This window comes from Rhea pennata, chromosome 19, assembly GCF_028389875.1.
Source record: "Rhea pennata isolate bPtePen1 chromosome 19, bPtePen1.pri, whole genome shotgun sequence".
NCBI classification, from domain to species: domain Eukaryota; kingdom Metazoa; phylum Chordata; class Aves; order Rheiformes; family Rheidae; genus Rhea; species Rhea pennata.
In genome coordinates, this window is record NC_084681.1 from 7953724 (window position 1) to 7967694 (window position 13971).

Genomic DNA, 13971 nt, shown 5'->3' on the forward strand with positions numbered 1-13971 from the left:
GAGAAATGTTAAAGCTAAATGCTTCTACCCTACGGTGATGGTCTTTAGCCTGTCTGTCTCCTTAGAGGAGACATGGCAAAGGAGGAAAGAGTCAAAACAGAAGCAACTGCAACTAAGTCAATCCACCATAGATAAAACACATTAAATTCATAGCCAGAGGAATCATAGTTTAATGTCAGCATATTACTTATCAGACTCTGAGACCAGTATCTCAGTCAACTCAGAGGTAGGAGTGAGTAAGAGATGTTTAAGTGACACTTTCCTCAGTCAAGACAAAGAGTATCAGGTGATTCGTTCACTTTTGTCCTGGTCATGCAGTTACAGAAAGATCTCAGCCGTAACAGTGCCTTGGAGGGAAAGGACATTGTTTTCCCAAAAATAAACAGTGTTTGAAAGAAATGCACTTACCCCAGCTCCTCGCAGAAGTTGACTATGGCATCAAAGGCTGTCATCACAGCTTTGTCAGACTCTTTCAAGGTGCCTTTTTTTTCCTGGAATTACAGAGAGATGATAACTCTAGTCTTCACTTCAAATACAAACAGATGTAACATCTCTAGTGACACCCAAATCTATCCATGTTGAGCAATGCAGCTCAGATACAGACACCACCCTTTCTCTGCTCCGTGTTTCTGCTCACCCATGCTTCTCCAATAGGGCTGGAGCTGCGTCTGGCAGTCCCTTCCCTCCTTGCTTTGCTTTCTTCTGCTATACCTTGAAACAAGGCTACAGACAGCTCCAGACCCAACAGCTACACCTACAGCTCCAGAAAATAATCATTTCATCTTTGCATATTTAGATATAACTACAGGCAAGAGGCAAACCAGATCTGAGCAAAGCCAGCATATGTAGGCTGGTGGATACTATTCTGCAGATCCTACCTGGATTTTAGAGAGCTCTTTCTTGATCAAGAAGCTGACTTGATCTCGGTCATTCCTAGAGTAATAGAGGCGGCAGCAGGATGGCTTCCCATCTCTCCCAGCTCTGCCAGATTCTTGGTAATATCCAGCCATTGACTTGGCAATATTCCAGTGGGCAACAAATCTGCATGCAGTAAGGCAACAAGAAACACATGAATGCAGCAGTTTTCCCAGATCGTTGCATACACAATTTCAAATAGAGTAAAAAGCAGGCGGCCAAAGTATGAAAGACAGAGAACTTAATAGAGCAAAGGATTCTGAATGTAGACATTAACTACTACTTAACACTTGAGGCACACAGGAAGGCAGCAAAGCTATAACAAAATACAGTACATGTGAACAACATGCAAGCAGGATGTCACTCAAAATGGATGGAAGAGAATGGACATGTGCATATTCCAAACATGCATACAGGTGTACAGTTCTGAAGGATAAGCTAAGGGGTTTGGAATATTTTGCCATAAAATAAAGCACTCATTAAAAACCCTATTTATTCTGTGGAACACAATTTGAACATTATAGAACACAACTTGAAATATTTGCTTTTAAAAAGAAAATTCTTTGCCAACAAAGTCTGCATGGGAAATTCTCTGTCACCAAGGTCCCTTGTAGATGAAGGTATCCTTCCCAGTCAGTAAATATGACTATGAATCATTACTGAATGATAAACAATCTCTCAAGGAAAGTTTTGAATGCAGCACTGCAAGACTATTTTAAACCTGCTCGTACTTGAATATTCAGCAGTTCAGCCCAAACCTGTATTGAGAGATCTCAGCATTTTACAGTCCAGTGATGCTGCCAATATTTTAAATACCAGACTGCCCCAAAGCTAGTCCTTTTTAATCTCTGCAAGCCACCATGTACCAGAGGCAGGTATTCTACAGACAGGTGTGACAAAAAAATTAAATGGCAAAATCAAGCAAACGTGTTTCTCCAAAGATGAACATTCCAGGAACAGGCAAGTCTGGAGGCAGCATGGACCTAGACATTTCTTCCCCATTGAGGGGCTTACTGAAGGAATTAATAAACTCAAGCAAAGCTGCATTAGCAGTAGAGAGGATCTGATTCTATCAAACAAGAGACAACACCTCTGTTTCCCCTTCATCCTGGTAAGTTACCTCCAGAACTTGTCAGACCTGATCTTATACTTGAAAACATATGCATGAATAAGAGCTTAAAGTTCCACCACTGTACAGTCAAGGCTAAGCAGCAGTGTCTTGTTGCCAGGGTCAAACAGACTTTTAATTATTAAAAAAATTGCTTGTAAAGAGTCACTTTAACTTCATTCCTTGGAAACTATCTAGGTTACAAAGATGTTTCAGCTATATTTCATTTTCCTTCAGCCTCATGCATTTCAGCTACTCTTTGCTGTTTCAATGACCACTGTCCTGAGTAGAACAGACTTTCAGCAGGTCACCATAATTCATGCTGCTATAGTGGAAGACTTCTCGTTTCACTGATGGGTAACCTGAGTTAAGCAGTGAAATAGTCTGTCATTGCTATGGGAACGTGTTATCTGTCAGCATAATGACAGAGACAGAAAGATGGCACAGCTGTTAACTGATGTTATCGCCTCAGTGATGTCCTTTTCCTCTCCCATGGCATTCAAAGCAATTGCTTCATGTGGATTTTAGCGCACAGGAGATCAGGTCCTTATGGGGTGCAGTGTGAGCTGCAGCTGTGTTATGTGCCTACTAAATGATCTCAGCTTACAGCACTAACACAGCCCAGCTATAATGTGGTGCAGCGACAGTAACAGGAATTCTGGTAACACAGAGCAATTATGGTGACAGTTCCTAGAGGAACAGCAACTGAAAACATTTGCAAAGTTTCTAACATTTGGATTAGAGTTAATAATTTTTAGAATGCTTATTGCCATCTGTGAACTGCTGTTTTTCCTCATTGCAGTTTGTGAAGAGGGATCTCCAAAAACTGACTTTGGCTATTTTAGTAGAAGACACGCAAAGTATTTTAAGTGAAAATTTCATTTGCTGCTTTTTGAAGGCAACTATTGCATCAAGAGAAGTGAAAGGGACAGCTGTGTTTGTGTCTGGATGGGTCTTGTTGAAACCTGGAGGGTGTGGTAAGAACAAGTATTTCTCCAATTTTATTGGTTTCCAGGATGACCAGCACAGATGAGCTCTGGTGCTTTCTTATTTTCTTTGCAAAACCTCTACATGTTTATTTTTGCTGTTTCTAAGGTAGAAGACCTCCAGCTCTGCTTTTGTGCATTTTAGCAAGGTTCATCAGGCATTTGAGTCAGATGTGCCAGATAACAGAGAGACAGAGGCCTTCTCTCCCCACTGCTCATGTTTCAGTTTGTGGTGGTGCACAAAACCCAGCCTCACACACCTGACATTTGCTTTGTCTACTCCCATTCCAAAACTGATGGTTGCAACAATAACTGGGATCTTCTCCTCCATCCATTCATTCTGGATTGAAGTCCTATCAGCTGCCTTGAGCCCTGGGAAGGGAAAAGAGAAAAAAAAAAGAAACAAGAGGATTGAAAGGGGAAGTAGAAGTATTCACTTCCTCCTCCATTCTCCCACTGCAAGCCATCTCCCTCTTAAAAACAGACTGACATAAACGCTTCTCTCTGCCTATGTTTAAGCTGGCCTGAGACCAAGCAGAAGACATCAGCAGCTGACGCTGATGCTCCTCTTCAGAGAAGAAAGACCAGAATCCTCCTGGGGCAGAAACTTACTATATTTAGGCCATGGAAGATCCAGCAAAAGAAAATTCTGGAGTGAAGGGAATGCCATTCTGTGGAATGCCCCACACTTACCTCACAGACCTGTCAGCTTAAATGTCAGACACGTTGCAGAAAATTGCTGTCTAGCTAGCCCTGACCCACACTTTAAAGGCGATGACAGTTCAGTTCTACCAGTTACTGAGAGAAGCAGCTTCCAGTACCTGCGTGATATGCCTTGGCTTTCACTCCTCGGTAGCTCAGTTCAATAGCCAGCTGGTCACACACATCCCTCATCCTGCAGTACACAATGCCACAACCAGAGTACACCTGTGCAGACAGAAGAGAAAATCCAGGACACTGTCCCAAGCCAATCAGCAAAGCTGTGGAAAGCTGTAATCATTAGTGTGGAAGAGACAACAGGGGAGCATAAGACTCAGCTTTTTCCAAGCTGATTCCCCGACAACTGAATGAAACTGTTCCAGCACAGAAGTAAACTAGACATAGTCTCCTTATGAGTCCTAAGAGGCCAAAAGAATATCGACTAAATATCTCAGTCCTCTCCCACTCTGTACAAGGCAAGAAACAGTCTCTCTCCACTTTGAAAATAATAGATGTGCAGATGCTGACTGACTTGCTGGGAGTTACTCTGGAAATTAGTGTTATATCAGGAAATTCAATACAACACTCCAAGTGCTTCAGTTCAGGTATTTTTCTACACTAGACAGAGAAGAACACAACCAAACACACTCTGATTGCCTAGGAGAACAAAAACCAAGAGACAAATGCTATTCATTTATTCTCAACGTGCTATTTTAGAGCGACCCATTTCTGAGGTTGTGTTTGTTTGAAAGGAACACAGCTTCACATTTTACTTATTTCAGAAGAACTACAAAACATATGTAAACACTTCCCTTCTAGGGACTTCTTCCTTCCCCATCTCAGGCCTATCGGGGCTATACTGACTACGGAATAAGTAAGGAATATTCTGTTCAATTCAGCCTTTTCCCCCAAATGTAAAACCTACCCCAGCAGTGTTCTTCACTTCAAGCGCTTTCAGACAGAAATCCTTCAAGTTGGCATATGGATCAGTCAAAAGCTCTTTGAACTGCACATCGTAGAACAAGTTAGCTCTGAAGCACGGAGTCTTAAAGGTGGCAAGAGGCTGCTTTAGCTTAAGAGCTGTCACAATGTCCTCCTGGACCTGCTTGGTGGCAGTGGCAGTCAAGGCAACACACGGTGTATTTGGTATACGAGAGCGCAAGGTGCCCAGCCGCAGGTAATCAGGTCGGAAATCATGTCCCCACTGGGAGACACAGTGAGCTTCATCGATTATCAGGTAGGACAAGAGGTTTCGGGACACCAGAGAGTTCAGGGTGGGCTGAAAAGAGGAGGCGGCTGCCATCTCTGGGGTAATGTACAGGAGCTTCACTTGGGGCATCTCGCTTGCTAAGTCAGCCAGGATGGTCTTCTTTTCCTGGGCAGAAAGCTTGGAGTTCAGAGAGCAGGCTTTGATCTTCAGAGCCAGCAAGTGATCCACTTGGTCCTAGATTAAATAAATAAATTAAAAGAAAAGCAAATGCGACTGAGGAAAGCCAACCATCATCAAAAAGGTCTACTGAGGAGATCCAGATGGGGCCCCAACTTCACCTCCAGGACTTTGTATGTGGGTGTTGTCTTGAGACTATCTGGCTATTTAGAACCTCAACTCTGGCTGCCTTTATCTTTAATTGCAACCAGATCTGTTCAGTTCTACCATCCATCCGCATTTTGTGTCTTCATGCACTTTCAGACAGTTATTTTGCTGCTTGGGAACATCATCAGGAAAAATACAAAATACCTTGCATGTGTGCTAAATAACTTGTCATATCCAGAGCGAGTTGAAACAAGCCACCTACACATCTCAGGATTTACACTATCAAGTTGTCATACATGCAAAAAAAAAAAAAAATAATAATACAACCCTTTAGTAACAGAGCACATTTCATTCCAAAATATCTAAAGAACTTTATAAACGCAGCTGAGGTAAGACAAAATACCAGGCTCAGGCAAATCACTAATGCAACAGAACTCGAGTCTAGATAAGAATTAGGCCTTGAAAATCATGAAGGAAACATGAGATCACATTCAAATGAACACTGGACACAGGAATTCATCTGCCTGTCCCTGCATAAAGCTGTGCACTTGTAACATTTCAAAAGATATGAATAATCCTGAAGGATAGAAGGATGGATACTTCCGCAGTTCACTCAGTAGTTGCTTTTGGTGATTAATTACCTTTCATTCCTAAATTTTCAAGGTATGTAATATTCACTTTATATCCACTAATCTTCACCAGGTCTTACTCACTAGATTGGAGAGGCTGCTAATATCCATTGTTTTCTGCTCAAAAAGTCAACTCTCGGTCTTCCTTATAACACACTAAACAGACCAAGTGCTTTAATTTTGGCTACACTAAAATACATCATAATCATCTTGGACATAGCAACCTTGCCTGAGGGCTGGATGAGACAATCTTTGAAAGTTCACTCCAGCTCTGTTCCCTAAGATTCACTGAGCCCACCTCAGCATATTTGTCACTCTGAGACATTCTGCTTCACCTGGAAATTACCAGTAGTATTTTTTTTTCCCTAGCTCGCTGATACACTGCCTGTGCTGGAACTGCTACTAATCTCACTGGAGCTTAATTAGAAACTCTCTCATTTGGAAAGAATTCACTATTTATAACAGCTTTCTGAGATGTGTCACCAAGCCTGTTCTCAATCCTTAATGGGCCTTGCAAGAGATTATAGAGGAACTAAAACAAATCAAAACAGCAACCTACAACACCAGTTACCATACAGTATTAATCAGATGTTTTACAGACTTCTAAGTAATGCTACAGCTACTCTTGCAGGAAAGCATTTCTCCGCGTAGGTGATGAAACGGTAGAAAAACGAAAACAAAGCAGCTCTGCTAAACCAGCTTCTTCCCATGACAGAAAGGAATACAGCAACAAAAGGACAGTTTGATGCAGAACAAATTATGCCTTCAAAGGCAACTTTATTGTTTCCAGAGTTATTACTTTATAGAAAAAAATGGCAGTTTTGTTCTGGGGAAAGATCCAGTTTGGCCCATTTGAGGTATTCTACTTTGGTGCCTCTGTAGAGCACACTGCCACATGGAGGTAAAAGGCAAGTGGAGAAAACAGAGAAAGGATCAGTTATAATAACCACCAGGTTATTATTAGAGAAGAAAAACCTCACAGCATTAACTTTGTGAAAGAGACCTGCCATGGTCCTGCCTTTTAGAGAACTGCATAGTATTAAACCAGAGTTACACTGTTATGTAGCTAAGCTGCAGTCTCTTCACCTGTCACCATGGTAAGAAAAAAACCTAAGACATCATGATGAGAATCCAGAGACAGGCTAACAGCAGAGACTTCTGGACACAAAGGCAAGATGCAGCCGTGCTTCCAGAGTTTCCTTACCCCCTTCACTATCTGCTTTTCCACAGCTAACATGAGACAGTTACCTGAATCAGTGCAATCAGAGGTGAAATGACAATGGTGATGCCCACTGCCAGAACTGCAGGAAGCTGGTAGCACAAGGATTTCCCTGCCCCTGTGGGCATGCATACAAAGACATCCTTCTCGCCTGCAAAGACAACAGAACAAAGCTCAAGGCTACTGAATGGTGGCAACTTCCCAGTGCTCTGTCTGGAGGGATAGGCATAAGGTCTGTGAGAAACGGTGTTAATGGCCTAGCAGTACACATACCTTGGGGCGTACCAGCAAAAGATGCTTCATTTTAGTTTCTAAAAACACTTTGCATGCCTGCAATATTTCCTCCAGTGAGTCTCTGATCACTTTGTAAACTTTGAGAAACAGCTTTACATCAGCACCAGAAGATATACAGAAACCAAGACAAAGAACAAGTGAACAACTTATCCATATTCACACTAATTCTCGTTCAGATGAGCTGCTATCATTCATCTGATAGTCTTTCAGTTACTAAACTACCAGCCCCATGAAAGATCTTTAATCACATCCTGTTAAATTTTATCTGAGAAAGATCCCTCACAATAAAAGCTGGAAACCTCTCAAACACAAGGAAAATATTATTTAGTTAGTAACCATCACTGTGCCAGACAGCAGCCACTTCAGATCAGAGAGATGCCAACGCATACAGCGTTACTGAAGAGGCAGCGACCCCCTGCTGGCAGAACACCACTTTGGGCAGGTCTGGTATCAACAGCACCTCTGTACAGCTGCTGGCAATAGATGAAAACTGGAACTATTTCCTGAAGGCTGGGTTTGACTCTGTTCCGATCTGCGCTACGAGATCTGCCAGGAGAGCTGTCAGTCCGTATGTGCTGGCTGCCTGTCCAACACCGAGCAGTATGGTGGTGGACACGTTAACACCAGCACAGTCATGTGTTTCTGATAACTTCCACATGATTCATGGAACAGATGGGGACTTTACCAGCAAAATAAGCTTCTGCTGGCATAACTGTGACTTCTCCATCTACAATAAAGTCAGGTTTACTCTGCAAATGGATCGGTGCGAACAGTTTTATCCTCATCCGATCGTGAACCCGGCAGCAGATGCCTGTAGTGGAGACAGGAGCAACGAAGCATTTTGGTGCCTCCCCCCACCCCGTTTTTTTGTCGGTGTAACGGTGGTTTTTCAGAACAAACGCCAAGGGAAGAGGCAGAGCCCAAGCCCTGCTGCTGGCGGCACAGGGCCTCTCCTTGCCGCAGCCGGACGGCAAGGCCAAAGCAGGAGTTTCGGCCCTTCGCGGCGCCGGGCCTCACCTTTCGCCACCGCCATGGTCGCCCCTTCCTGCAGGGCGGTCTTGAAGGCCTCAAAGCCGAAGACCTTCTGCAGCGCCGTCCGCACCCTGCCCGCGAGGCCCGCGCCGCGCTCCTCGCCCATCCTGGCGCCGCTGCGAACAGCCCGCAGAGGGGAGGCTCAGCCCCAGCCCCAGCCCCAGCCCCGGCCCCAGGCCCAGGCCCAGGCCCAGCGCCGCCCCCGCAGCGCCCCCGGGCAGGGAGGGCGCGGAGCCTCCCCCCCCCCCCCCCCGCGGCCTCCGCCGGGCGCTGAGGGCACCGTGTCCCCCGCCCGCCCCGTATCCCTCCGCGCGCGCCCCCCCCCCCCAGCTCCCCGCCGCCATCCCCGTATCCCTCCGCGCCCCCTCCCCAGCTCCCCGCCGCTCGCACTTGCTCAGGGTCCGGCAGGTGCTGGCACGGCGCGGGGAGATGACGCCGGAAGCGCCCCTTAAAGGGCCAGTCCCCCTCCCTCCCGGGGCAGGCCGCACGCTTTTATCGTCCCCTGTCCCCTAGACACCCCGCTTCGCCTATCGCGGGTTCACCGGTGTCGCCCTGCGCCGAGGCCGGAACATCCCCGGCAGACCGGGGATTAACGCGGGCCTGTCTGAGGCGGGCTGAGAGGGCGGTGTTGCTATGGCGACTGCGCTGCGCGCGTCATCGCCGCGCGCCGGAAGCCCGCGCGGCTGAGGGAGAAGATGGCGGCGGCGAAGCGGAGCGTCCTGTCCTCGCTGGCGGTTTACGCCGAGGACTCGGACCCTGAGTCCGACAGCGAGGCCGGGACGGCCGGCAGCGACGGCGGAGCGGCCACGGGTGAGCGCCGCGAGGGGCTCCCCGCGGCCCGGGCCTCCCCCGCTCTGAGCGGGGGGGGGAGTGGAACGGGGAGCGCTGGGCCCGCCCTGAGGTCCCGCTCGCTGCCGTCTCCTCACGGCATTCTCCTCCTCTTCCCCTGTAGGAGAGAAAGGAGGCCTCGTCTCGGTTGGGTACGGAGACGATGATTTCACCCGCCTGGATGGCGACGAGGATGGGTACGAGGAGGAGGACGATGAGAACAGCAGGCAGTCAGTAAGTAGCTCTCTGCTCCGAGGGTTTGCTCTGTCCCCTTGGTGCCTTGCAGAGCCTTACTCTCCGGGGAAGGCCCCTGGCAAGCAACCCAGGCTGCAGCCTGGGTACTCTGACTCCTGGTGTGGGTTTCAGCACTTCCTGAGCATCTTCGTTCACTTTTGTTTGTTTTCAGGTAGGAGGCATTCGCTTTGAAACCCATCAAAGGCTTGGCACAGCTCATGTTGCTTGTTACTAACTCTGACCCTTTTAATGGAAGGGAGGCTGGTATAGATCAACAGTCATTGAAAATGTAATTTATTTCTGAAGTAGAAATAGTATCTATTAGAATCCTGTGAGAGGAACACACTGTTGCATGAGTAGCTGGAGAATTAAAAAGAATAAATTTGTGCAATGTCTTAAGTTATTATTTTGTGTATAACTTGACTCACTCACTACATCAGGTCGTCTTGATGTAGCAATGTCCTGTCTCAACTTGAGTGGCTTTTGTTTGTCACAGGTGCATGGCATGTCTCTAATAGCATCTTAATACCAAGATAACTGGTGGTGTTGTGAAACAGGGCATGAAGTTCACTGCATTTGAGTGCAGCTAGAACACACAGAAGGATAAATAGTTCTGTTGTGGGACTGTTGGAGCAAAACAAGAAGGCTTCTCAGAGGAGTTCTTGCCTCCTCTCTCTTTCATATCAACCTTCTACCTGCCACGACAGTAACAATGTTATTTAGCTCTTGCTTTAGTTTTTGTGGCTGCTCTGCAGAGCAAGGAAATGACTATACTTCTTTTTCATTGAAATCTGTTTTGTGTGTATTAGACTCTTCTCCTAGGAGAAACTCACTGTTTCTCCCAGGTGCTATTACTGACTTTCACCAGCAGCAGAAAAGAGAATAGTCTGATTTTTGTTCCTGCTTTTGATTTTGTGCTATTGCTACTTTGAGGAGGCATAAGTGATAGCCAGATTCTTGGAGTAGATCTTGGATGCTCATCAAAGTAAAGTAACAAGAGTTTTTTTTTTTTTAAACTGCTTCAGTGGGATATATACGTATGTATGTATACAAAGCACATAAAATGTTTTAATATGATATGTAATTTTTACTTTCTCTAAAACTTCTAGAATTTCAATGAGAATTCTTCAGTTTAGAAGAAAGTAGTAGATGTGAACCAGATGTCTGTTGAGAACTGCTATATATAGCATCAACAAATAGGCACATAATTGGATATTTTCATTGCATACATGATTTTGAATAGGTTCAGTTGTCCATCATCTGAGAGCTGCAAGATGCTGTTCAGGCAATGGTGATTGGTTGAGTTATTCTAGTGGTTAGATGTAGTTTTGGCATGTATTTGTAGTTGCCCACTCTACAGATTGATGTGGGTTTGGACTTTGTTACCCAGGGTGCTTGCTGCAGGAGAGCAATGTGCATTTCCTGCATCTTTGACCAGACTGGAGTGTCCTTGAATTTGTTGTGCTAGTAGCTGATATTCATGGAGTTTTTTTGATTTGTTTTTAGAAAGCAATGCAAGTTGAACTCCACTTGCCTTGAGTTTTTATCTAAGCACTTGTGTCCTTATGTTAGCTACCTTGGTTGAAAAGCCTCTCTTTTTTTTCTGTAACATGTTTTTGTTTTAGAGTCATTCCTTATCAGATTTTAGCAGGATTTTGGATCCATTTCAGTTGCCTGTCTTTAGTATGAATGATTCGATCCATTATTGCTCTATTGAAAATGACTCTATCTTTTTACTAAGGGGGAATGTGGAGGGGAAGGGAATCTCAATTATGATTAAGCACCAACTTACTTGGTACTACTTTTGTATTTATACACTTTTATTAAAGTTTGATAAGCCTGAATTGTTGGCACATGGGCACATTTGGGAAAGGTAAGCTAGAGAGTAACTGGAATGAAAAAGGGATGTGATGTCTCGCTTCTGTGGGATATGCATGTTAATTCAGGCAGTTGTAACTTACTGACACTATTGCATGATCACTCTCTAGCTTGCCTTGCCAGAACTTGCTCATGTGCTAATACTGAGTTGGCCAGTTCATTATAAACCCTTCCTTTCAGCTGCATGTAATCATCTCACTCTTTTGGTTTTGTTTTGTTTTTTTGAAGCTGAAACATCAAGTTCTTGTTTTGGGGCCAAAGTTGAAATTGAATGGCGAAGTTTGGAGGAAAAACGATTCTGCTGAGTTGTGTGAGCATGAAAATTTTTTTCTGCTCCTCAAATTTTGTTTTGAACCCAGAGTATATATATAAGTTTAGAAACATAAGTAACTCTGTAGGATTGCTGGTGAAATAGCTAGCTGATGAGGCAATGGAACATAAGCTACTAGTCGGGACTGGAGCTGTAGCTTACTTCTGAGATGGTGTAGAAGTTTTCAGGAGGTTTAGACTAATTTTTTTAGGCTCTCACAGGGCAGAAATTTGCCCAGCTCTTTGGCTTATTTCTGGGTATAAGTTTTAAAAAATCGATGAGGACTGTTACTTAAAGCACTTAAGTGTCAATCATACTATTCTGTACAAGTTCATGTTGTGAGCTCAAATAAGGTTACTAGAGCACTGTATAAATAAGAAAGATGTGATGTCAGCTGGCATCAACAGATATTTGGAACTTCGTGCTAGGCCAGATCCTCACCAAGCCTGCATGTTTGGTTAGATGGCAGCCAAGCTGTGTCCACTATGTGCTGCTGATGTGTGCTTGGGAGTATAGTAGGTCTTGCAGATGCTGCTTTTTCTGTGCTGTGAGTACTGCTGAACAGGGGCAAGTGCAAAAAAAGCCCTACAAAACTGGAGGAGTTGGAATAATGAAATGACCAATGCTTTTTTTTTTCTCTCCAGTTCTGTTGCTTTTTATTGTCTGTTTTGAGCATTCAGGAGTTTCATGAGTTCTGTGGGGATTGTCTGCTACTTAGAGATGCTTTTGCTTAAAAAAACCAAACAAACAAACAAAAAATCCCACCTCAAACCTCCACTTTTCTATAGCTGTAGGACTTGCTTTCCATTTGTGAGTGGGTGGGGCAAAACTAATTTCTGTGGAAAAGGTCTTGGACTTCCGCTGGGCTGCTGTATGCAAGCCCTTTGCTGAAAGCGCAGTAATGTGCCAAGGCTGCTCTTTAAGCTTAATCCTGTAAATTCTTGTCTTGTAGGAAGATGACGATTCAGAGACTGAAAAACCTGAGGCTGGTGACCTAAAGGTATTTGGAAGTGTGGTGTGGTGGTGGGGGGGGAAGTTCAGTACAAGAGGAATAAATCTTAACAGCATGGGTTGGTCTTGGTTTGTGATCTTCCGTAGCTACTTTTTTTTTTCTTTTTTTTTTTTGTAGCTGCAACATGATTTTTTTAAGGTCTTAAATTTGGCTATTGCCAAAGGCAGTTAACTAGTTAGGCTATAGACTGAATAATGTGAGGTTCTGGTTCTGAACTTCTGAACTTGGCCTTCTTGTGAATGAGATCTGAGGTGGGCTATCTGACAGTATCTTATCTATTTTGCAGTGATCTAGGAGATGTAGTAGTCAGTACAGAATTCTCTTATTGTTTCTGACCAGCATTAGTTGAAAGACTTTATTTAGAATAACTTAATAAATGATCTTGTATTCCTAGAGGTCAGGCAACATGATAAATCATCTCAAATGTCTCCAGCTCTTTCTGCCGTTTTGAATAAAGTTGTTTGGCAAAGGTTGTATTAAAAAAAAAAAAAAAGTGAAATAATATGCCCAAATGATAGCTATCATAACTACATGACTAATTGAAGTCCTCTTTATCCTGGGATTATGTTTAACTTCTGCTGGACAAAAGGTGTGTAATGATGTAGGAACACACGTGAAGCCAGAAACAGGGAGAAAGACCAAGTTCATTTAATGCTTGCAGAGAAATGTGCTCTAATTTCTATGTCAGATCAATACCCCATGCAGTATGAGAAGTTTTGTGGAATACTGAATGAATAACAAGTGCCTTTGTTTTATCCAGTGGCTTCTTCAAGGGTGCGGAGCATCTCTAAACTTTGCAGAGAAAGCCAGAGGGTCATGCGGCAATCTGAAATTCTGTAGAGCATTTAAATTAATGTAAGGCCTTCATGGGACAATAAAAGGGCAAATGTGTATGTTTAGCTATCCTGCTTCTATATATTTTGTAGCAGCACTGTCTTATCAGTTTCCGTGGTATTTTTATGGGTCTACAATGGTAGTCAGCTGAAAATCTTGGCCGCTGTGCTGTAGTCAGTGAGGTCTCCAGCATCACAAAGTATGAAATATGGCTGAAGCCTTTGGCATGCAAGTAGGAGGCACGGAAATGGAATGTACTGTCTCCTTGTTGCAGAAAAATAATTCACAGGCTTTTTTAAAAAGGACAGCGAAGGGCCATCATAGTCTTCATTCTTTTTCACAAGCTGCTGTTCGACTTTCAATTTTTAAATATTTCCCATTGTGGCTGGTTAAGCGTGCTAGCAAGGTGTTTATGGAAACTGGTAGTTTCAAATATTTTGTTTGCTTACACCTATTAAT

At 44.1% G+C, this 13971-nt stretch overlaps 2 protein-coding genes across 8 annotated transcripts in view; one reads left to right on the forward strand and one right to left on the reverse strand.

Annotated features, from left to right (window-relative positions):
* RECQL5 (RecQ like helicase 5) overlaps window positions 1–8923 on the reverse strand; it is a 41227-nt gene extending 32304 nt beyond the window's left edge. For all 6 annotated transcript variants that reach the window (XR_009960362.1, XM_062591913.1, XM_062591914.1 and 3 more), the window contains exons 1-8: window positions 8807–8923; window positions 8402–8532; window positions 7120–7241; window positions 4634–5152; window positions 3831–3936; window positions 3270–3381; window positions 879–1041; window positions 409–491 (exon numbers count right to left, since the gene is read on the reverse strand). Coding sequence is in view for 5 of the 6 variants with exons in the window: in XM_062591913.1 (XP_062447897.1) it covers window positions 409–491; window positions 879–1041; window positions 3270–3381; window positions 3831–3936; window positions 4634–5152; window positions 7120–7241; window positions 8402–8522 (1226 nt within the window). In the remaining variant the exon portion in view is untranslated. The remainder of the gene's footprint in view (window positions 1–408; window positions 492–878; window positions 1042–3269; window positions 3382–3830; window positions 3937–4633; window positions 5153–7119; window positions 7242–8401; window positions 8533–8806) is intronic.
* Window positions 8924–9079: 156 nt separating this feature from the next.
* The window catches only part of SAP30BP (SAP30 binding protein), a 31538-nt gene continuing 26646 nt past the window's right edge, over window positions 9080–13971 (forward strand). The window contains exons 1-3 of one of the 2 annotated variants that reach the window (XM_062591993.1): window positions 9080–9226; window positions 9369–9478; window positions 12619–12666. In XM_062591993.1, coding sequence (XP_062447977.1) covers window positions 9112–9226; window positions 9369–9478; window positions 12619–12666 — 273 coding nt within the window. In that variant the 5' untranslated portion in view covers window positions 9080–9111. The remainder of the gene's footprint in view (window positions 9227–9368; window positions 9479–12618; window positions 12667–13971) is intronic. The other variant, XM_062591992.1, reaches the window with a different exon arrangement.